Source organism: Rutilus rutilus (genome assembly GCF_951802725.1).
Source record: "Rutilus rutilus genome assembly, chromosome: 10".
Classification (NCBI taxonomy): Eukaryota; Metazoa; Chordata; class Actinopteri; order Cypriniformes; family Leuciscidae; genus Rutilus; species Rutilus rutilus.
In genome coordinates, this window is record NC_140215.1 from 11,343,877 (window position 1) to 11,370,261 (window position 26,385).

Sequence of the window (26,385 nt, forward strand, 5' to 3'; positions counted from 1 at the left end):
GCAAGCTAATATATAAATGTGACTTATCATTAATGGCATGTCCTTGGCTAGTCATTGAGAACTTTTGGCAGGAATTGCTAATTATTCATATTCATCAAAAACTTTATTCATGAAAGCAAAAAGCAGGCATGAAAACTGGTCAGGGGTAAAAAAAAAAAGGTGAGAAGGATACGGCAGCAAAAAATCCAATCCAATCAACTTTATATATAGCACATTTTAAAGTACTGCACAAAGAATAAATAGAAAATATAATAACACATAAAACATATAAAATATGGGGGCCATTTTAATGTGTGGAGGGCAAGTAAAACACACAGCATGAGATTATTTTTTTCTTTATCGCCTGAACCAGAATCTCAAGGACCCGTTTTCTCTGTTTAGCAGCATGTCTCAGTCTTGCCCTCTTCTCCTCTTCAGCTGCCTGTTTTTGAGATCCTGAGCACTACTGGATCCTAGTGCATCACTCTCTCCTATCTCTCCGTGCGAAATATGGGGGGAGCCCCCCGATTGACCCATGAGACCCCCTGAAAGCCTCAAAAGCAAAATTTGAAGAGGGTCTCAAATTCTGTCAAAAAAATAAAAAATAAAAAAATTGATTGTCACCCGTGTTAATTTCGTAAACGAAAAAATGTACGTTGATGACCTTTTTTCCCCCTGACCAAGACAAGTGCCTACCTGGTGGCATAAAATGACACTGCAATGTTTTGCAGAGGTCTATGGAAGCCACGGAATAAGAGTAAAAAGGTAATTTCAAGTTATTAAAATTATAACTTTTTTCTCACAATTTCGATTGTATATTTCACAATCATGAGAAGAAAAATCAGACTTGCAAGATATAAACTTGATGTACTGTATTTTTTTCCTCAGAATTGCGAGGTAAAGTCAGAATTGGGAGATTCGCAATTGTGAGGAAAAAAGTAAGAATTGTGAAATAAAAAGGTTTACATGTTATCTATGTAAAATATTATAGGTTTAAATTAGTGCTGGGCAACGATTAATCGCAATTAATCGCATCCAAAATTCAAGTTTGTGTTTACATAATATATGTGTGAGTGCCATGTATAATTATTTCGTATAAATACACACATATGCATGTATATTTTTAGGAATATGTATATACTGTATATTATACATAATTTAAATTTATATAAATATCAATATTATGTATATAAATAAATAAAATATTTATTAAATATATGCATGCATATGTGTGTATTTATATATATATACAAAATAATTATACACAGTACACACACATATATTATGTAAACACTAACTTTTATTTTGAATGCGATTAATCATGATTAATCGTTGCCCAGCACTAGTTTAAATATTATTTCATGCTGTAATACATTATGCCCCCTATGGACTGCATATGTGAATATTATGTAGATTTATTGTTTACATCAAATGAACGCTTTAATAGTAGTGTAACTGTCGCATGTTTCATCAGTCCATTCATTTTCCTCCACTTGTTACCACTGTTTTTCTGCCACCAGAATGTGTGCGCAGCTGCAGGAACGTAACTGTGACTTCTGGGCCACTGTGATTTTGTCAAGACATGTTCCTGGATCAACATATTTGTTGATCCTGGAACAACATTCCTGGCTGAAAATTTTGTCCTAACTCTATCCCTCTATCCCCACTAAATCTAACCATACCCATAAGTTATCCCTAAAACCAGAGGGAAATAATAGGTGAATAACACTGATGCAGAAGCACCTAACCATGGTTGTAAGCCTTAACTTGACATAAACTGGAAACGTGTCCCTCAAATCTGATTGGTTGGTTGGAAAGTTGTTCCAGGATCAACAAAGATGTTGATTCTGAGAAAGATGACGTACTACGTGAACGTCTGCTCCCAAATGGTCTATGAACATTGAACAAAACAAAAGTGCCCCATAAAGTAAGTCATATTAGTACAAGTTGCTTATTCTTTTCAAGATCATAAACTTGAGGTCCATTAGAGGCTTTTAATGCACTGCACTAGACTTGACATTTGCTATAACAGAAATGCTTTGCTCATTTCAGTTCATGAAGAAATGAAGTCTTAGTTCAGACAGAGGCTATTATTTGGATCAATATCCCGAAATAAGAACATGTTCTTATTTTCTGATTCAAGACCAAAAACTAACAGACTAATAATTAAATGAGTAATAAATCATTTTCCATTTGAATCTTTTAATGAATCTTAATGGATACATTTTGTAGAATGTACTAGCCAAATGTGCAGATAAGCTCTGTTAGCATCCATACATCTTGCATTTAAGCACTATGCAGTCAGTCAAGCAGAACTCAGTTTTACACTAAAAGTTTTGTTCAGAATGAGAACATTAGGTCAACTGAGGTCAAAGGACAATTTTTGTACAACTTACATATTTCTTACTTCACATTAATACTTGACATAAAACTCACTGTACCAGGATTGGGTAAAATTCAGAATTAGCTCCCTTGCAGGTCATGAATTTTAATAATTAGACATTTGCTAAATTCAATCGACAAATATATTTAATTAATAAATACATTTTAACGTCATAGACATATTTATCCAAAATAAGTTTAATACTGTCAAAACATTCCTTAATTTTTATTTATTTTTTTTACATTATTTTGGGATAAATTAGAGCATTCTAGAAAATATTGTTCTTCCATGGTTCCTAAAATTGAAGTGAATGTATTAAATATAATTAAATGCATAGCTTGCAAATTAAATCATGTTTCTATAGGTAGAATTTTTAAATAATGATTATTAATACGGTTTATATTTTCTGGAAACACCCCATATGTTGTGTGTCTGTTAACATATTTATGAGTAATTCTGAAAAATAAAATGCCTTATCTTAATCTACATTTCTTTGAATTTCATTACACTTTATTCAATTGTCATTAAATTGGAAATCAAATTCTGCATCCTGTCTGTATTGAACTGGAATTTAAAAGGCAAAATAAATGTTGAATTACACACAGCCATACATTTTGTCATCTCTCTTGGTCTTATCACCCATCAAAATGAATGCATCAGTTTTGTTGCACCATAACCTCAATGTAGCCGGAGTGTATAACATACAATCATACCGTGAGATTTTGAACCATACCGTGGAGATTCTGGATCGTCTTTACTTCCTGTTCTTTAGTGAAGCCACTTGCTTTCCTCATCCTGGCACACCGGAGTTGTCCGGAGGACTCTGAAGATGTGACCCAGCATACTGATTCCTCTTTGTGGTTGAAATCCAAGCCATGAGTCCCATTTGAGTCCAGTTGTTTGAGGGTTTGCAGACGAGACCCATTTAGGGCTGTGATTATAATATTATCCGAGCCTCCAATCAGCAGCGCTGCAGGGTTTTCGCCGGGCTCTGGAATAGATGGATAGAAAAATAGTGACAAGACAGCTTGAGGCCGAGGCATTTCCTGGGCATTCCATGCTTTCAATGGGATAGGATAATAAAGGCTTCTGCGGAGGGCACAGGTAATTGAGAAGCATGTCTCTTAGGAAAGAAACCCATTTTTAAAACGCAGCAGTCAATTGGACATTTCTGTTCTTATTCAGTTTTGCAATGTAGTATTTTGAAAAGTGAAAGCGAGTATTATATTCACACTGTATATGAGTCTGTGAGTGTGTGCGTATATATAAATAATATCAGGGCTATCAAGCGATAACATTTTTTTTATCAATTAATTGCAATTTAATCGCACATCAAGTTCGCCAGAGAAATTCCCCCTAAAAATAACAGTCATTATTGTGTAAAAGAAAAGAAAACATTACAAAAAGTAACTTTACAGAGACATATTTTATTTGATTCAACATAGAATTTATTATTCAAAAACTTTTTGTCTACAATGACCATGCTTTTTTTTCAGAAGCATCTGAATTGGTATTTAGATATATTTAAATATATCTGCTGCTCTCAGCACAGAGGGTGGAGCTTCAAGAGCTCATGTTGTGTAAGTGTGTGTTAGCAGCTCTGATTACCTCACGCAGACACACACTAAAATATCAGAAACTGTTCTGCCTTTTATGTTTAAAGTAACATTAAGTAACTTTTCAACCTTCATAATATATTTCCAAAACGCTTGTGATGGTACATCGACTTAAAATAGGTTGAATGACGCGTCTGCCATAGCCTGATGGGGTTTGTATAGTTTTTAATCGTACTTTTAAACTTCGGGGTTCGGGTAGTAACACCCGCGCACAAAAAGAACTACAAAATTCGACTGCTTTACGGCATAAGCTACCTCACTTCCCCCAACACGTCCTCGCATGCTGTTGGACTTGTAAGTATATTGCTTATACTGTATATCACTCGGACAAGCTTTTTACTCGTTGGTGTGAGCTAAAAAGCACCTGGCGCTCTTGTTGATGGATTAGTAGACATCTTCGGAGGCTAGCTGTGCTTGATCGATGTCCGACGATTTGTAACGCGTTGTGTTTATTCCCCAATCGAACTCGTGTAACTGTCTGTCACACGTTTTACCGTCCACAGCATTACTTGATAGACAAGAATGAGCATCAAACAGAAACAATCCGCTTACGGTGTGTTCGAGGCGCACATACAATACAAACTGTGCCGAGGGGACACACCTTATTGCCACTCGTTACAGCTTCTATCCGACTGAACAGGGACCGGTATACAGGGGCATCAGGCTCAGGATCAGTGAGTGAAGAGACTGCTGCGTGAGTGGTATTTACGACAGTAGCGTTAAATAGAAGTAGTCCACAGCGACTCTAGGGGTCGTTGTTTGACCAAAACGGAAATCCTACATAATGGGGCTTTAAACTGGAGTCGGACAATGACGTAGAGACTCAAGAAGAAGTGACAACATTAAGAATGCAACAGGACGATTCTGAATGGTTAGTTGATGAATTTATGTTGCTGATGTGGAGTTAACTATCTTCAATTAGCATATTCTGTCATGATCATTTATAAAATATTTTGTGTGGGAACTGTTGTACGATGCCAACAGAGTGACATGCTATTGCATTTGTGTTACGTACTATATTGCATGTGAAAAGACGGATGCAACAGCTTGAGCAGACTCACAAATGTGCTTTACTACAACAACTCTTCCTCTTCTCAACATGGACTGCGTGTTCCCAGGGGCGAGGTTTATGTAAATTTTAGGGTTCATGATGTCACTAACCCGGGAGGAATGTCGTGTAGTCCCTACCAGCCGTTTGTTGTAGTCCTTAAAAAACGATTTCTTTAAAAGCAGATATCTTCCTTTGCTTTGAACTTTGAGCGTTGTAACTTTGCAGATGTTGTTTATGCTCAAACAGCATCATTACACACTAACTAAAGTTAGATAAATGAAATCATAATCAATCACCCCTTTAAATGGCTGATTCATTAAGGATCAACAGGAATGCTGTGTGAGCGAGCAAGTCGAACAAGCCTAATGGCTCTCTGTATGAATGGACCATTGAATCATTAGTTCATCCGATTGATTCGCTCAAAATAGCACTTGTGTGATATGTTTAACTACTGTATAATCATATGATTTAAATATGAGACAAAAACTCATACAAGGGCATTTTTGTCCTGATATCTTGAACTTTAGGGGCAGTATAACTACATTCTATAGGCTAAATCACACAGTGAGTTTTTGCCCTGCATCAGTTCATCACCAATCTATATATATATATATATATATATATATATATATATATATATATATATATATATATATATATATATATATATATATTTTTTTTTTTTTGCAGTGTATTCATTTTTTAAGAGTCCTATTAAACATTCACCTTTCAAATGGCTAAGTCATCCTCCGTTGGCACCTGTCAGACAGCCGGGGAAAGCATTGAAATATATATGCATGAGCTTTTACTCGCATCTAATGGAAACCTCATAGTTATCCCAGTGCAACAACCTCTTTCTGCTAAATTAATATTAATGTGGGTGAGCAGTGAGTTCAGTTAAGTTTATGGGTAATGATATTCAGTTTATTCCTCATAGGAAAGCAGTCACATTGATTAAACGTGGGACAGATTCTGCATCCAGCAGCAAGGTGCGCAGCTGCCTGCTAGCTATTTCCCACTGAGCGTACAGTAATCTCCATTTAATTTAAAACACATGTGCAAACCGGTCACAGTGCACTGCACCAATACAAGGACGCATCATCTTTTTAAGTCACAAAATGCTTTGCACGAGGCATCCTTTGAGGCCCTCACACCTAGCACACGCTGTAACGCACTTTATTCATGAATTGTGTGTAATCAACATAATTAATTTATGCAGGGGTGAGTTTACAGCACCAAAATGCATAAGACTGCAAATAACACAATGGGTCCGGAAAGCTAGAAAATTTTCCAAGATAGTCTCAGATCGTTACAACAACATTCAGCTGATATTTTCACAATCTTTATTGTTCAAAATGTATGTAAATCAACTTTGTAAAAATATGAATCAGAAGTTTGTACACAAATATGATGCTTAAATGCACTATAAGAAATTGTAGATGTTTTGTTAATGTATGCCATTAACAAAACACAGTACAGCAGCCAATCCAACGTCAGCAAACCCGAAAAACAGTGTTCATAGGTGGAGAGAAATAAAAGTGATGCCTTATTGATGATTCACCTTCGATCCACTTTCATATGTGTCCACTGTAATCTATATAAATTCCTATTACTAACACTTTTAAATCAGTGAGATTCAAACATATGCAGCATATTTTCTCCTTATTTTATAATAATTCTCAGAGCTGTAAAAAAAAGAAAAAGATCTATTGAACATTTGGGGTTGAATCACACTTTTTTTTATTAAACCGACTACAATTACCTGAACCCAAACAAATGACCAATCTATAAAAGGGATTAGAATCCATTTAGAATTGTAGTGAGTGTTTTGCCTATAAAAGAACCCTTATTACAAAAGCAGCCGATTTAATGATAAACTTGATTGGATTTGTGGCTGGGATGGAGACGCTCAACAGGCAGGTGCCATTAAGCAAGTAATCATTGGCATGAACTGATAAAGACAGAGAATAGCTGTCCTTCAGGCCCTGCTCTTCATAAAACTCAGCCTCTGCTTAATCCTCAAAGTCTGGCTTATCTTCCACCCATAGCTCCATTATTTCTGTCCCTTGGCACAGCAACACTGATATAAGGACTGTAGCGGGATGTCCAAAACAAACTGCCTCAATTTCTTATGTGAATGAGAGGCTGAACTGTATGGTTTAGTCTGGATTCATGCGTGATTCTTGAAAGCTTTTTTTATATAAATAATCTTACTTGGAAAAGGCAAACAATCTTTAACAATCTAATGAAATAAATGGCTTGTTGAGGACTGAGAATTTCTGTACTGAAATAAAAATAATAATATGTATTTTTTATTTTATTTAAATAAATAAATATTAATAACTTGAAGCTATTTAAACAAGTGTTAGTAGAGGGGCATGTTGTCACAATGCCATTAAACAGACTGTCTGATATAACTTAAATTGCTGTTTGGATAAATTTGGGGGATTTTTTTTTTTTTTTTTTTTTTTTTTTCAAGATTAGCTGAAAAGGGTTTTCAAACCAGGTTTTCAAATTAACATACACAACCCCTGCTTGAGTAATTTGATTGTTGACTCAAAATCGTATAGGTTATATATATATAATTTATACTATTTATATAATATAATTTATAATAGCCCTTGTGACAAGATCCCTGTGTGACAACTCTCCTATTTGCATGGCGATCACTGAGCAGAACCGCTTTAAGTTATTTCAGATACATGTAATATCTAATCATCATTGCATATTTCTGAAGCACACATTAGATCATGTTTTTCAAGGTCAGAAAATTACCAGCTCCAACGATGGCTTGAAGCAGAGCTGTGCTGCTGTAAGTTAATTTCATTCATATCACACAGAGTAATAATCCACCTTGTTTCAACTCGGTGCACTCTTGTGAAAGAACAATATCAGGACGTGACAACATTTCGGGCGGCTTATGCAGATCCCTGGTCATTAATTCATCATGCTCTTACCGTGTTTGGCTATGCAGGAGCGTCTGTTCGACTGTAGGCTGTACCCATCTGTACAGCTGCAGCGATATGACCCATAGGTGTTCATGCAGGTCTGGCTGCATGTCCCGTACATGGCACATTCATCATGATCTGTACACAGAGGAAGAGTCATTTATGACAAATTAGGTGTGCTCAAACATGACCCAAATACATAAAATCCACTTAATGTGGCCTCACGGTGGCTTTTCCCTATGCCACCTAGTATCTCCGGGCAAGTCTTGCTTTGCACCAGTCTCCAGAGCTTTGCCTGTTAAAACTGTAGTGGAGTGTAATGTTCCAATGGTGATTAACTGATTTGTCTTGGTTGAACGTCCGGAGGAACCTTTTACGAACAGGGTATAAATGTGTAAAAATAGAGTTTTTTTTTTATCTTCCTTCAACAAACGGTGAGTCAAAATTTTGCATTTTCTATTAGACTTAAAATTTAAGATAGATAGATAGATAGATTGTGACGGATGTCTACCTCTCCCTTATAATCAGCGCCACCCCGTCCCTTAATTCGCCGCCCTTCGCCAGGTTCCCGACTGGAGTGGGTGTGGTTGAAGAGGAGGGGCGCTGCAGAGGAAAATTGGCGGCGTGTGATGAGGCACACCTGATGAGAATGAAGCCTCATCACCGCCGCTGTTAAATGTTGAGCGCGCCTCTCCTCGAGAGACCGGTCTCTTCCCCTGTGCATGCACACTGGTGTCCTCGAGGGTCCAGTAAAGGAGCGCAGAGGGATTCCCACGGCGCCGGAGCTGTGAGTCGTCGGACCCGCGGTCCGAATGGAGAACATGCGTGACGCCGCTGACGGGCTTGGACGCCGGGCCGCTATTCCCCTCCGTTGTCGGGGCCTGTAGAAGAGGACTAGCCGCAATGCCGAAGCTGCCGCCCCCTTGCGCCACAGACCAAGAAGAGAGAGAAGCGCGTGCGACCGCCGGACACCGCCCCCTTACCTGGACCCTTCCCATCTCTTCACTACCCTTCCTTCACGATTCCCTGGCACAACGAGGACACCAGATCCCCTTTTATTTCTACACTTTATTTCCCCATTTTATGTTTATTTAATTTAATAAATAGGCTTGACACCACTCCCACTGTGTCTGTCGTTTGCTCCTCCCGCCACAGATAGATAGATAGATAGATAGATTTTTTTTTATGATATTCATGATTGGATAATTTTATGTTAGATGTTGTTTTATGTTAGCTATAGTTTATCAAACATACCTAGTGTTCTGACAACAGAAAATTAAGGATTTGGGGGGGGGGGGGGTTGTGTTTTTTTGCACTTTTAATGCTTAAAAAATCAAAAGACCTCAAATATGACTCTGGAATGGAACACATGCATCACTGTAAAGAAAACATCTATCCCCGTTAACAATTTCCTGTTTGAGCCTGTTTACTACTACTAAGACGTTTAGTTATAAAGTGGCTATGGTTGATCTATATTTCACCATCGTATACAACAACCAGCCTCTATATTATACTCAGAGGGTCTCATTTAGGCCAAACCAGGCCGAGAATTCACTCTGACCTCTCTGGAGTCAATGCCACGTGTCAAATAAAGCAGGACGGAGGTGTGAAAAGACACCCTGGGGATGGACGGCCATCCCCCCCCCCCCCCCCCCCCCCCTCATTGCCCAAAGCTGATAATTCGTCTGAGATGTCTGCCATGACCCTGAGAGAGCCTACCTCTGCAGCTACGCCCATCCTCTCCCACCTCAAATCCATCCGCACAGAAGCAGAATGTGCCGTTTCTGGTCATGATGCATCCGTAACGGCAATGCAACTCGTGACAGGCTGACAGGAGTTCTGTGGGAGGAGAGAGAGAGAGAGAGCAGAAGAGTTTCAGAGTGAGGGAAAAACATGTAAATTGCTTTTTGATTTCACTCCCTCTAAAAGCCCTTCCTTGCCATCAGCACAAGGATGTGCCAGCGCGTACTGACAGTTGTGAGCCAGAGGCGGGGATCAATAGCACTCCATGCGGGTGGAATCAGAGAGGTGCTCCACACAGAGAAAGAGAGATGGAATTAGAAGAAATACCTAACCTTTCTGTTGAAAATTCTACGAGGAAAGAAAAAGGTTTTGTGTGGAGACCTGCAGAAGCTTTTAACAATTCTTCATGGTCTTCGGTCCTCAGAATTCAATCAACCTGTCACAAAAGGGTTGTGCACAACCTGGCTATTATGTTTTTCATTAATAGTTTCCACAGTGGACATTCACTGAACAACAAATTGTTTATATTTAGCCAGCTGAAAATGGAAGTGGCTGCTAGTGTCCTGGTTGTTTGGCATCCTTCATTAAAAACATTCTGATTGGTATCCAGAGTCTTTTTCTTGTATTGAATTGAAAATCAAATAGGAATCTGCCGTTACTATTAGCTAAATACTATTGAGGAACAGACACAGAAATTGCATAATGTTTTGGCTGGATAATACCACATGCAGAAAAGTTGATGATCCTAATAAACTATATCTCTTGGGGATGAAAAAAAAAAAATCCAAATGGTCCTTTTTTGGTCCAATTGCAATGAGTACCAAAAACAAATGCAAAGCAATGACACATGCAGTCTAACCCTTAAAGACCCAAGCACTGATATTGATTTTGGATATGTTCATCTTGCATGACCCTTAAATATTCCTACACCTCCATGACCCCCTGTGAAGTATCTGAAAATGCATATTTACAGAGCGGCAATGCATTTGCACACTTTATAAAGCCTTCCCTGTAATCTTGAAGGCTGAACAGAATGGCCCCTCTTATACCCTATAAAGTTTCATTAGACAATTAAGAAAAAAATCATTAGAAGTACTGTAGTTTATCTATGATTTACTGCATGGGCTATATTGTGCAAATTTAGTTTTTGCACATTTTCCCGCACATTTTTGCAATCTTTAGAAATTGTTTTTTTGTGAAGGTTTATTTTTTAAATGTTGACATTTTTATCACGAAACATGGGAATTTTGTATAAACATTTTGTATTATTTAATTGCCTTAAATATTTGCAATTATTGCATCTCTGAGAGTCAAGGTACTGTCTTCAGAAGATATGAGATATAATAAAATACAGAATTGTAAAGAAAATCTACAACAGAGCATATAGTCATGTTTAAAAAAATGTCACTATATGTTTCCATCCAAAGTTGCACATTTATGCAAAAAAAACAAAAAACAAAGCAGCCTTTCCATCCCATGTTCAAGAGAACAAACTCGTCACTTCCTGGGAAATTGTTGGAGAAGCCACTGTGGCTCTTTTTTCCTACATCATAAATGACTTGCGTCTCAGAGCGCACAGACAACACACAATAAACGCTGTCATTTTGCGTTCGAGTGCCTGGTGTTTGGGAACGCAATCATGTTAGACGCTTCTGGGAGAGAATTAATCCAAATCATTTTGATGATAGACTTTAACAGAGACTGAGCGCATATGTTTTTTTATGCGCATATTGTTTCTATCCAGCGTTTTTTAATACAATATCCCAAAATGGGCATAAAAGTAGGTGGATGGAAACAGATCACAAAACATGATTTCTATATTTTGGAATGAAAAAATAGAGAAACAAAATCACTTAAGTGTACTTTTTTTTTTTTTTTTTTGTGTACAGTTTCACTGATCTGAGCTCTAATATTAGACACAATGCATGTTGTAAGGCAAACAGCAAAAACATATTGTATTTTGTGTGTGGAATCTGACAAAATGAACATAACATGATTCTTGCTGTGCCGCCTGTCATTCTCTCTAAGGTCTCAGTGGAATACTAGTGCAACAACCTAAAATTATTTTCATACAGTGCAAGCAACAAAGGCCACATCAGCACATCTCTGAATCCCTCTGTCTGGCTGTCACATATTAAATCATGTGGCAGTTCCTGAGAAAGGCAACAGACCCAACCAGCTATTGTTCACTGCACTTTTCAGACGTTTGTGGGTGTGGATTCAACTGCACAATTACAATTAGTACAAAGACAACCGATTTACCAGCCTCACAAAAAAATGTGTGAATAAGACACTATTTGAATCTAAAATGATGAGCTCAAAAAAAGAAGCTTTTCTTCATCTATTTCAAGACATGTGACAACTAAACATTCATTACTGTCAAAGGAATGAATGCAAATCTGTTCTTTGATTTCTTACATCTCATGTCTGATTACTGCCATTAACTGAGCACTAATTTATAGAATAAAGACATGTATCTGAAATATATTCTTCACAATATCAAACCAAAATAATTTCTGTACATTTCTGTGCAACCTATTGTATTGTTTAAAGATACTACTACTACTACTACTAATAATAATAATAATAATAATATAGTTATAACAATTAATATCCATTGACACTCCTGATTTTATTATAAAAAAAAAATCTTAAATAATAATAATAATAAAATTTTTTCTTAAATATAATATCATTAATATAATATAATATAATATAATATAATATAATATAATATAATATAATATAATATAATATAATATAATATAATATAATATAATATAATATAATATAATATAATATAATATAATTTCATTCATTGACATTCCTGGATCTTGATTTTATTATAAAATAAAAATAAAGCATGTTTTTCTTAAATAAAATATAAAATAATAATAATAATAATAATAATAAAATAAACATCAATTGACACTCCTGACTCTTGATTTTTTTATAAATAAAATAAAATAAATAAATATTTTTTCTAGAATAGAATAGAATAGAATAGATTAGAATAATAGTTATACAAATAGCATTCATTGAAATTTCTGGATCTTGATTGTATTATAAGATAAAAATATAAAATATTTCCTAAATAAAATATATAATAATAATAATAATAATAATAATAATAATAAAACAAAATTAAAAGAAATGTTTAATAAAAGTAAAATAAAAGTAAAATAAAAGTTAAATGAAAAAAGCGAAATGAAATTAAATGAATGATAAAAATAAATTAAATTAAATAGCTAAAGTGCTTTTCAGTTATGTGTGCAATATGAATCAGGCGGTCAGTGAACAAACTGCAGATGGTCTGTGAGAATGGTATTTGAGGCTGAGACTATAACTGGCAAGCTGAAGCAGGTTTTTATGGATTCATTGCTTCATGACATGTCTTACTGTAGCAGCAACTCCCGTGACACATTTAGATGAAGCTGCTTTTGTAATAGCAAATTCAAAATACACGTTGAATCAAGAGCATCAACCAATTAGGGTGCATCTTAAAAAAGTAAGAAGAAAATACCATTTTCATAAAGCTGTAATATTCCATCAACCAAAAGCGAGGACGTTTTCTCAGCATCAAGGGAAGTGATCAGTAATGGCACTAAATCTTGTCAGAAATTAACTGAATGTTTACCTGTGGCTAAATACTGTAATTGCTATTTAACACAGTATTTCTTTTCAATGGTTAATCAAAGGCATTCATTGCAAATGTTAGCATACAACATAACACTTTTTTAAATAGCAAGCATTCAATGTCCCTACTACCTTACATCTCACTGAAATAGGTGTTCTGAGAAATAACCCGTCGCTGTGAAAATCCTGTGCTCTGTAAACAACATAAAATTGTTGAGAGAGAGGCAGATGCATTTCAGCCAATCAGAAATGCTCTCTGTTTGTAATTGTGAATGTTTGGGTTATTGACACCAGGTTGGCTGACTGACTGATGGAGGTCGGGGATTTGTAGAGAGCACGTGAGGATAAACTGAAATCACCAACAAAACTTTCAGGACCAGTTGTGTTTTGATAGTCCTGAAAAAGGTTTAAGCTCTGATTTTGCCATTCATACCACATAACTTTGAGCAGGTCCATTCATGAACTTTTTTATTCTTGAACTATTTTATAGGACAAGCGCCAAGCGGTCAGTCTGTGGATACGACAAGAGCGCGCAAGTGGTTTTTCCTTAATATCCAGTTCTCCTGTTGTTCAGTTTACTATTTGACACAAGGTAAGGCTATTTTCGATTCTCTACTTATTTCAAATTTTTACCTTCACACAAATCTGTATTTTATTCAGACGCGTTCTTCCTACTTTAAATAACAGCCGCGTCTGAAAAGTATTGCAGTTTGAATTTTATTGCACTTAAGTGTAGTGTTGTCCAACAGCTAGTTTCGATTTCTCCCATTTTCGGATTATTTACTTTTGCTGTGCTAATTGCTGGTCCAAAACAGCTGTCCTCACTCAAGCGTTGAAAGCATTTTATCTATGTAGTTTGCCCGCTGTCGCGGAAGCTTCAGCGGAAGCGTTCAGCTTTCGTGTTCAGCCTCCTCGTGTGAAGACCGACTCGGGTAAAGACCATCGACTCTACCTGTGCGACTCCACCGAGCAAGGACACCAGTAAGGCACTTAATTATCTTCTTCTCCCCTTTCCTTTCCCACTTCTATCTTATTTACCCTTACTCAACATGTGCTTTCAATACATTCCTGTTGTCTCTCGACAACGCTCATTCATCACGCACAGAAGGCAGCGCAATACTGCTAATCTGCGTCCCATTCTCTCATCCTCACACACACCTCTCTCTCTTTCTGTGGGTCTATGGAATTGTCAGTCAGCAGTCAATAAAGTGGACTTTATTCCAGCCTTTGCATCTCAATCTACTCTTAATATCTTGCTTGACTGAGACCTGGATTCGTCCAGAAGACTCGGCAACCCCTGCTGCTCTCTCTAACAACTTCTTCTCTCACTCCCCTCGCCAGTCTGGGAGGGGTGGTGGTACAGGTCTTCTCATTTCTAACAATTGGAAATACTCAACGCTCTCTTCTCTATGCAATAACAACGTTTGAATATCATGCTATTACATTTACAACTCCCAGTAAGATCCATATCGTAGTCATATATCGCCCCCCAGGTCAACTGGGAAGCTTTGTAGAGGAGCTTGATGTGCTGCTGTCCTCTTTCACTGAGGACGGCACCCCACTTGTAGTCTTTGGTGATTTCAACATTCATCTAGAGAAACCGTATTCAACAGACTTCATCTCTCTCCTAGCCTCTTTCGATCTCAAACGGCTCATCACCACAGGTACTAACAAATCAGGCAACCAACTGGACCTGGTTTATACACGCAACTGCACCACAGACAACATTTTGGTGAAACCTCTCCATGTTTCAGATCATTTCCTCATTACTTTCAATCTACAACTTTCTACCCGTGCACCACCAACCCCCCTACCATTTACTATCAGACGAAGCCTGCGCTCACTTTCTCCCTCCCATCTTTCCTCTGCTGTGTCATCTTCTCTTCCCTCACCCTCACCCTCACAATTCTCATCTCTGGATGTGAATACTGCAACGGATACCTTATGCTCCATTTTAACTTCTTCTCTAGACAATATCTGCCCTCTCTCCTCCAGGCCTGCACGGGCTACTCCCTCTAACCCCTGGTTATCTGAGGTTCTTCATGAGCACCAGACTGAACTCAGGGCAGCGGAGAGGAAATGGCGCAAATCAAAAGACACATCTGACCTAAGTATGTATCAATCTCTCCTCTCTTCCTTTTCTGTTGATGTTCATACCGCAAAATCTTCATATTTCCACAACAAGATCAACAGCTCCTCTAACACACGATCACTCTTCAAGACATTCAACTTTCTCCTCTGTCTACCTCCACCATCCACCTCCTCTTTAACTGCCGATGATTTTGCTACCTTCTTCACCAACAAAACAACAATTATCAGCAATCAGTTCTCAGCTCCACACACACAGGAGCCCAGACCAACCTCCACAGCCAATAACATTATCTCCTCCTTCTCTCCACTAACCGAGGAAGAAGTATCTAAACTTATCCTCTCCAGTCATCCTACCACCTGCCCTCTAGACCCCATCCCCTCACTTCTACAAGCCATCTCTCCCACACTTCTTCCAGCACTCACACACATCATCAACTCATCACTCCATACTGCCATTTTCCCTACTGCATTCAAGCAAGCTCGGGTAACTCCACTGCTTAAAAAAACCAACATTAAACACATCACTTGTAGATAATTACCAACCTGTCTCTCTCCTACCATCCATTGCGAAAACACTTGAACGAGTTGCTTTCAACCAAGTAACATCCTTCTTGTCTCTGAACAACCAGCTGGATGTCAACACATCTGGCTTCAAGAAAGGGCATTCAACCGAGACTGCATTACTTTCGGTCACAGAAGCCCTACAGATCGCAAAAGCCATTTCCAAATCTTCAGTTCTCATTCTCCTGGATCTGTCTGCTGCCTTCGACACTGTGAATCAACAGATCATTATGTCCACCCTCTCATCACTGGGCATCACAGGTACTCCTCTCACTGGTTTGAGTCCTATCTCACAGGTAGGTCCTTCAGGGTCGCATGGAGAGGCGAGGTATCCAAAGCACATCAACTGACCACAGGGGTTCCTCAGGGTTCAGTTCTTGGACCCCTCTTCTTCTCCATCTACACCACATCACTGGGACACATCATACAGGCACATGGTTTCTCTTACCATTGCTATGCTGATGACTAACAGCTCTTCCTCTCATTTCAACCAGATGATCCCACAGTAGCTGCACAGATCTCAAGCTGTCTGGCTGACATCTCGGCATGGGTGAAGGAACATCACCTGCAGCTCAATCTGGCAAAGACTGAGCTTCTCTGCCTCCCTGCCAATCCGTCTCTAAAGCACGACTTCACTATCCAGCTAGATTCATCATCAATCACCCCATCAAGGTCGGTCAGAAATCTTGGAGTATTATTTGATGACCAGATGACCTTCACAGACCACATTTCAAAGGCAGCTCGATCATGCAGGTTTGCACTGCACAACATCAGGAAGATCAGGCCTTTCCTAACTGAGCATGCAACACAACTTCTTGTCTAGGCCCTGGTCATATCTAGGCTTGATTACTGCAATGCTCTTCTGGCTGGACTTCCATCATGTGCAACTAAACCTCTACAAATGATTCAGAATGCTGCAGCTCGTCTTGTCTTCAACGAGCCAAAAAGGGCCCATGTCACTCCTCTGTTCATCTCTCTGCACTGGCTACCACTCACTGCTCGCATCAAGATCAAGGCATTGTCGCTTGCTTACAGATCTACAACAGGGTCAGCTGCCTCCTACTTTCACTCGCTCCTACGAGTCTACATCCCTACCAGAAGCCTACGATCGGTCAATGAGCGACGGCTCGTGGTTCCATCACAGAGAGCCACAAAATCACTTTCCAGAACATTCTCATTCACGGTTCCATGCTGGTGGAATGCTCTCCCCACCCTTATCCGGAATGTAGAATCCCTGATAACATTCAAAAGACAACTAAAAACTCATCTCTTCCGTGAGCAGTTAACCTCATAAAAAAAATAAAAAAATAAAAAAAGACTGTGAGACAGACGGTTATAGTTGAACACCATCATTAGAACTCTATAACCGCCAAAACCGTGTTATTAAAATATTTTTTACAAACATGTTTTAGCATAGAGAATGTTTAAATACTAATTAAAAACAATTGTTAACAGTCTGTGTTATTAATGGTCTACGTCGTTTCCAACTGTATTTGATTCTTTGCCAAGTACCCCCTGACCGACCGCCAATCATTTGAGATAGAAATAAAAGCTATGACTATGATATAGTGATGTGCCATCATTATGAGATTTATTAAACAAATGAAAAACATTTGCAATAATAAACATTAGCAATAAACATTTGCAATAATAAACAACGCATCATTACCGATAACTGATCGTGCAGTTTAATTACCCCTTGACTGGCCCCAAACATGTTTGATAAAAGAAACATACTGATATATAGCTGTATATGATGTGTATTACATTTTAGCTCAAAAACAATTGTAATAAAATATAGGATCATAAGATGCACAATATATCGGGAGACATGGTTTTTACCACTTAATGAAGTTTTGTTTTGTAAATCGTCAGACATGATTTTTACCACTTCATTAAGTTTTGCTTTGTAGAAAACCTTTCTTTAAAGCGAATTTCGTTTTGTACAAATTGTATCTTAATTTTAATAAATGTTTCATCAACCAATTGCATGTATTTAATAAATAAAAAGCTAATATAGCACACAATATAATAACCGTGACATGGAGGCGCCGGTGAACTAGAGCGCATCTCATCGTAAATGAATGCAACTCAGCGTAGGCCTATGCCTCATACATTAGCATTACATATCTTTGCTGCATCCTTTCTAGAACAGACAAGGGCTTTCTTGTGGCTCGCATCAGCAGAGCATTGCATCGTCCGTAGACCACAAAACAATCAGCGGATGGCGGGTGTGTGCGGCTTTGAAATTTGGTAAAAAAACGTTGGTGCGGATGATGAGTTTTGTGATGCGGTTGCGGATGAAATAATACCCCATCTGCGTATCTCTATCAATAACAACATTGAACACTACACAAATATTAATTAAATTTTTTTTATTTAGGCGATCAAGTAGCTAATCAGTGTCTGCTCGTTTATTCAAACTAAGTTGTCGTATAACAGACGAACATCGCAACGTTCCCCCCACCCCCCGACGGTTATGTTACGAACCGTCACATTTGACTCACGTCATAATCGTCATCACCAATTCTGAAACCGGCACACCCCTATTATTTCATTTTCCTTTAATCCTCCCTTATCGGGGTAATGCTACTCTGAACAATGCCTGAACATATGTATTTTGAGCACTTCTTGCGCTGTTTTTGCCTCTTCACAATGACTTGCTTAATTTAGTCCTAAATTGTAAGTCGCTTTGGACAAAAGCGTTAGCTAAATGACTAAATGTAAATGTATTGGATGCATCATGCTTTGTGGAGACAAAAGGCCAGACAAGGCAATGAGACGGTAGGCCGACAGATATCCAAGACTAATCCTTATATCTGCTTTCAAACATCGGTGTGCTCTCATGACCCGACACGTAGCCAGACCAGACCAGATCCGCTGATGCTGAAAAATCTCATGGCTTGCTAGGCAAAAAGTTACACTTCTTTTAAGTTTGTTAAAACAAGATCATGTGACATGTAAAACACATCGATAACGTGATTGTCAAGGCAACATTTTTTTTGGGGGGGGGGTATTCCTTTAAAAGCAGAAGTAAACAACAGGGGCTGTTTTCACACACACACACACACACACACACACACACACACACACACACACACACACACACACACACACACACACACACACACACACACAAAAGGAGGAAACGAAACAAATAAATCAATAAAAAACTCAAGATAATTTCTAAGAAATCTGTAAGCATGTTCCTAAGTGGAGTTCTTAAAAAAAATTAAGAACTTCACAACTATTTTCTTAAGAGCATCTTATTTTTTTAACAACAAAAATAAAGGCTTTGGTGTTATCTGATTATGGCACATTTGATGAAGACCTGCCTATCAAATCAATGAAAAATATCTCAAGGGCCATCTTTTTGCATTGCCTGCAGATTAATGTAATCATCGTAAGCACGCACACTATTAATCACTACTGGCTGCACACTCTGCGTCACGTTTTTTAATGCGCCATGTATTTTATATTGTAATTTTCAAAAAAGCCTGTCTCAAGATGAAGTGACGGTGTGCTTAAGCTGTAAGAGTGAATCCGTCTTGTTTACGGATGCTCATATATGTGATAATGCTGCCGAAAATTATAAATGCTAAATTATTAAATAAAAGAAATTGGTCAAATTTTTAGAGTCAATTTTGTACAGCTGTTACTGAATTCTGAATTCAGCAAAAAAGTTATGTCATGCATAATTATGATCGATCATTGTTTATTGATCAACGGTGCCACTCCTTGAGTACTGAAGTAATATGTATTATATGTGTTAGTGTTATATTGCAATGCTTAATACTTTAAACAAACCAATAAATTCAATAAACATCTTACCTTTGGGGATAAGTTGGAGGTTATCCTAACTTTAAGAGGTTCATTTTTCTTTTTCTTTTTAAGTTTTGTCTACAGAACAATCTTAAGAAACATAAATAGGATCATTCTTACGAAATATTTTCGGAAATACAAAATATTCTTAACTTTATACTTAAGTTAGAAAATAAGAAGAAAATAGTAACTAATAAGAATGTTTCGTGAATTTGACACCAGAAGTGAAAAATCTTTTATGTTATTTTTTCCATGGCAAAGCACTTATGTTTCTTGTGACAGGTGGTCCGCTTCCCCTCCAATCACTGTCGCCCTGGCCCACATGAAGGCTCACCACAGGAGGGGCGTGATAACGGAATGCTGCTGGCAGCGAGTGACAAGGCGCACTTGACGCTTATTGTGCCCCGTCATCGCTGCCATAAATCCAGCATCCAGTCTCTCCTGTGCTGAGCCAGCCTCCCCTTGTGCATCATAAAACTGTCCTCGAGGTCAAGGTATGCTGCCACATGACGGGCCACCAGTAAGCCGTTGACTCCCTGGCCTAGCCATGCGGGAATTGTCTCCTTTTTAAGGGACCCTTCTTTTAAATTTCCAACAGAAAAATGTCAAGGACAGATTCTCACTTTAGAAGCCTCAAAAAAAAAAAAAAAAAAAAAAAAAAAAACATAGCAAGAGATCAGTGGGAGTCTTGGCACACTTGTTTCCCTAGGTAACAACTTTCTGTGACTTTATGAAATAGAATAAAACACAATAAATTATAAAAATAAAAAGTAAACCAAAAAAGTGTCTTGAAGGGAAAATTCAGTCATCATTAATGCAACCTCATGCCATTCCAAACCTGTATGACTTCATTTCACAAGAAGGTATTTAAGAAAGTTTTAACTGTTTTTGTACATACAGTGAAAGTCAAAGTGGTCCAAAACAACAATGGACATCACTGTAATATTACTGTTTATGGACAAAAAAACACTGAGATGTGGTTTTGTTTTTTGCTTTTTTTACATACATCTTTTGTGTTCCACAGGAGAAAAAAAAGTCATGCAGGTTTGGACGACACGAGGATGTGTAAATGAACACATTTTGGAGTAAATTACGGGTAAATTTAAGTCACACAATGTTTGTGTAATCTTTTCTGCATTTCACCTCTGTTCTAACTTGTTTCCTAATCTATCTTTCAGGAACACTTTAGTTTAGGGTCCAATTCTCACTATTAACTATAATTGCTTATTAGAATGCATATTGCTAGGATGTTGGCTGTTTATTAGTACTTATAAATCACATATTAATAGCTTATTCAGCATGACCATATTCTACATCTCTTAATCCTACCCGATACCTAAACTTAACAACTACCGTACTAACTATTAATGCGCAGTTATTAGGAGTGTATTCAGGCAAAAGTCGTAGTTAATAGTTAGTCCCCAATCTTAAAGTGTGACCTACTATTATTCAGCAATGGCACATTAAATAGATTTTAAGTGACAGTATTTAATAAAAATAAATAAAAAAACCTTCCTGTTGTTTTGAACTTTCTATTCACACTAAAAAGGGACACTTGGTTTGATATTTTCTATTTTATGCAACAAGATTGAAAGTTTTTTTTAGTGTGACTTAAATAAGATTATCTGACTGGCAAATGTTTCGGATAGAGAGAGGAAATAGAGTTGAACCCACATTAATGCCACCACACACTGTTTCAGGGCTTATGCACTGCCCACTAGATCACGTCCCCAAATAATCCATTACAATGGGAAGCTCAACAGAACATTGACCACAGTGAATTAAACCAGTGCTGAATGAATGATAGAGAGGAACTATGTGTGGGCACAAAATGCATAAATTTTTTATTCTTATCAATAACATAAAGACAAAATTATTCAAAGTGATACACACATGATGGGCCCTATTTTAACGATCTGAAACGCAAGTATCAAGCGCGAAACGCAAGTAACTTTGTGGGCGGGTCTTGAGCGCTGTTGCTATTATACAGACGTTCTCGTCAGGGACGTAAAAGACAGAGAAGTTACATTGGGGATGGGAGAAACCCACCCAAATTAGCTTCGGTTAAACAGGCGTATAATAATTTGGGTAAATGTGTAAGCTAGATTTATGCCTATTTTTTCACATCTTCATGGACACAACAAGGATTTCCCTCGTGTCTCGTGTGTTAATATTTTTCCTTGTAATAATGTATGGTTTTCTAAAAATGAGAACTGCTGCGTCTGTGTGTAGATGAGATAAGCAAAGTGTATGCGCGTTGTGCACACGCTACATTGATTATGGCCAAGCATGCGCCCTTAAAATAGCATATGAATAACATGCGCAACGTGCCACTTTAGACTAGGTTTTTCCTGGTCAGTGGCGGAATTGTTTTCGAAACCTGCAAAATAGCACCAGGGAACTTTTGCGTCGGAACACGCCTCCTCTTTGCGCTGAACCGCCCCCGGGAGCTAGTTTACCGACGTGCGTCTGTGGAGAGAAAAGTCCGCTGTGCGCGGGTGCAAAATAGGAATGATACATGCGTCGGTGTACAAAGTCAATTGCGCTGGGTGCAAGATAGGGCCCATGGACTGAAAACTACTTATTACTCCACCCACACAAACATGAGCACATGAGTGAAAAGAAAGAGCAGCAGAAGTCTGTAATTTTACTTCTCCATATGGATTAATTACAGGCAAGCTCTGGAGACCTCCGTGGCCTTTGCTTCTCCAAGGCCTGTCTTAATCTAGTCCTTTGCCTGGTTTTCAAGGCCCCCAAATTAATCTGGGACCAAATTAAGATGCTGATCTTTGCACAAGCCATGGTCATTGGAGAAGCAATAGTGTTTAATAAGCATGCCATAGGTCTGCCTCTCTGAGAGGAATTCGATTTGTTAAAAATGGTACTCTCTTGACAAATTAAAGTTCATTCAGCATGTATCCAAATTCATCTATCTCCGATGTTGAAGTAAATGCCGTATTTATCAAGAGCTGTTTATGGAAAGTGCACAAATCTCTGGCATAATTGCATTAGACGTTACTACAAATGTGCTATATAGGCCAGATAAAACAGGTTCTTCTTTTAAAAGCACAAGTAAATTTACAGTAACATTATATTTATGTCCAATGCTTTTAAAAGATTCTTATGTTCACCAAGGCTGCATTAATTTGATCAAAAATACAGTATTTTAAAATATTATTACAATTTATAATAGCTTATACATTATATACTGTAAGTAAATATAATACAATATTTTAAATAGCTGATTGATTGATTTCATTGATTGATTGATTGATTGAATTTGAAGAATGTCCAAGCTGTGAATAGTTACTTAAATCTTAACCCAAACTGCCATAAGCATAAATTATTTTCTGAATTCAATCATGTGTTGGAAATTCCCATAAATATGCAAGACAATAGCATCAGTGTAAATCATTTAGCATCTCAATACATTTTTAAACCTCCCTTCCTGCAAAGAAAAAAATAACGCTGTAATTGGATCTGATATTACCAGATTGTAATGGGTTCTTTCAAGACATTACAGGAGGTAATTATATGACAGATGATTCAGACGATCCAGTATAAACAGAAGCACATCAAATACTGATGCATTTTTAAAAGTCAAAAAGGAATGTGGGTAAAGCTAGAAGCAAATCAGTCAGTCACAGTCGAGTTTAACTTGTTAAATGTTTATGTTTGCTATGGACTGGGTTTCAGTTGTCATTATAGAATATCAATGAGAACACACAACCTTCAGTATAAAACACCACAAAAGTCACAAAACCATAAGCATATTAAATGAGCCAGCTATTCCATGATTATCAGCAAACAAGACTGTTCCTACTCCTCCAGATAATCCTATTAGTGAAAATAATCAGACTATGAGACTAAACATGAAGCAAAGGATCCTGGATTAGGAAGCGTTGGTTTCAGGGTTAATCCTCCAGAGTTAGCCTGTGCCATTATGAGCTCAGACGGGTCAAAAAAGTCAACGGTGATTGCTTGTTATTGCACAAATTTAACCCTGTATTATGGTTTAGGGCTATCCCCAGAGGAAACATAGTCAACTGCACATTAAGTGCTACACTCCCATTATACTATTCAAATGAGGTACTTGACTTTCACATTTATGGTACCCTGATAATGAAAGGTGCGTGACCCACTGAGACTAACAATATGGGCAATCTTCAAACAACAGTGAACAGTACAGCATCACTGAACATCATCAGTTTAATCAGAAAAAGACCAGCAGCTAGTGAGGGGAACGCTTAATGCGTTCTGGATGATATTCCAAAACAAATTCAATAAATATTCAAATAGCTTATGTGTAGGTGAATGCACTCCACTTTTCTTTAAACCGAAGAGAAAACAGGAAATGGATTATATTTGTACCGTTGTTACCGCTGTTGTCCTGACCCTGGGGGATACTGTTTATTTGTTTATATGAATTGTCGAAAATTAAAAGTTAATCAAGTGAAATAATTGAATGCTGTTGAGAGGCAAAGTGAGGGAGGGAAGGTACATCTGTGACATGGTTTTTCATTACTTCACAAAAGCAGAGTTGTCTATTAACAATGTCGTCTCCAGATCTGTACAACTATGGGAATGACTGTTTCATTTAGTTAAAGCTGGCTGATGTGCACATTTATTCATTTACTTTACACAAGGGTTTTGTTTAGTAATAGAATTTTGTTGGGTAACATCAACACTTGTATAACTATAAATAGAATTTGTACCATGCATACACTACTATTCAAATGTTTGGGGTCAGTAAGATAAAACCAAAAATTATTTTATTCAGCCACGATACATTCAATTAATTGAAAAGTGACAGTTGTTTATAATGTTATAATGTTAGAAATGTTTTCTATTTTAAGTGAATGCTGTTCTTCTGAATTTTCTATTCATCAAAAAAAATCCATGGTTCCCACAAACATATTAAGCATAAAACTGTTTTAAATATTTTTTAAATATTACTGAAGGATTATATGACACTGAAGCCTGGAGTAATGATGCTGAAAATTTAGTTTTTTTAGAATAAATTTAGTTTTTAAATAAATAAATACCAATTTCTCAAAATATTACTGTTTTTACTGTATTTTTTATTAAATAAATGCAGTCTTGGTGAGCATAAGAGACTTCTTTCTAAAACATCAACAAAAAAAGTAAGCAGGCGGTTTTAATGTACAACACATAAGGAGAATTATTACTGTAATCACATTTCAGGGCTTAGAAGAGACTTCCTCTGTACTGCAAGATACTTTCTCTAAGCTTTCTTCTTCTTCTTTTTATTTTCTACTTCTGTAATTACTCTAATTGGTATGTAATTGCTTTTGAGAAAAGGAATCATGAGCTGCTTTTTAATGACTGAACATAATGCAAGCACGTAACTAGCACAATCAATGAAATTACCTAGAGTGTTCAGTTGTTACTGCATTTCAGCATAAAGGCAATGGAAATTAAATTTGTTCTGATATTAGCTTGCTAAACTTACTTGTTTGAAATCATTCATTAGCGAAAAAAAAAAAAAAAACCTCATTGTCATTATGAAAATAATGACACAAGTATCGGTATCCTGTGATGTATTGATAAAATCTGATGGAAAAACAACAACTAATAAACAAGTTCAAAATTATACCTCTTGACTAGCCCTTATAAATCTATAAACAACAATCCATAAATAAGTTTTCATATCGATTTCAGGCTATCATTAGCTGGTTCTTCTAATTACAACTAATAAGAGCTGCACAGTAAGCATTTTGATAACATTTTGTCTCCCATTTGTGAGACAAATTCACAATCACACGTGACTATGACCAAATGCTGTTGCCACAGAGACTTCTTCTTGTCACTTGTACTCTTCACAGCTTGTGAGGAACTTCTGGAAATTCCACCGAAAAGCTCCTAAATTCAAATGTGCCTCTCAGCTTCACCCGTCACATATCAGTGCTGGCTGAGAGGAGCGAGATTTTACACTTTGAAAAAGAGGCAGCCAGGTGGTGGAGGAAAAAAAAAGGTTTTCATGCCGTCTCTGAAAATCTCCACTTCACTGAAGGACAATCATTAAAATAAAGAATTGCCGAAGTGTGTGAAGGTGAAATAGAATGCTGTCTTTGTCTTCCATATGGGCACAGTTTTTATGTAATGCCCTCCTGGGATTCATTATGTATATTCATTACTAGAGTGGGAGGGAAAGTTTCAGCGGAGACCCAGCTGCCATGCTCCAACTTCTCCGCGGTGACCTCATTTCCTCCCGTCTGCAGGTGTACGGGTGGAAACACATGCCGAATGTCCTGGCCCAAACTCCTCAGTGGCCAGTGCTTACTCACTCAATTAGCCCCTTTGATGAAGTATACCATGTTGCTTACTTCAGCAGACGGTTAAATCACCAACAAAAACACGTCTGCTTGTGTCTAGACTTTCCACTTCTGTCTACCTGTAAATCTGTCTAACGTATCATTACTAACAGCTGTATGCGGTTTAAAAGCTAATGTCATTTTCCATTCGTACAAGCTGCAAAAACATCAATTTAAAGGTAACAAAATAAACAGAAGAATGACAGCATTTGTTGTCAAC

General features: G+C 37.4%; 1 protein-coding gene across 1 annotated transcript in view; it reads right to left on the reverse strand.

The window, feature by feature from the left end:
- Positions 1-26,385, reverse strand: part of lrp1bb (low density lipoprotein receptor-related protein 1Bb) — a 308,255-nt gene that overhangs the window by 154,629 nt on the left and 127,241 nt on the right. The window contains exons 4-6 of the mRNA XM_084421996.1: positions 9,697-9,816; positions 7,987-8,115; positions 3,096-3,353 (exon numbers count right to left, since the gene is read on the reverse strand). Coding sequence (XP_084278122.1) covers positions 3,096-3,353; positions 7,987-8,115; positions 9,697-9,816 — 507 coding nt within the window. The remainder of the gene's footprint in view (positions 1-3,095; positions 3,354-7,986; positions 8,116-9,696; positions 9,817-26,385) is intronic.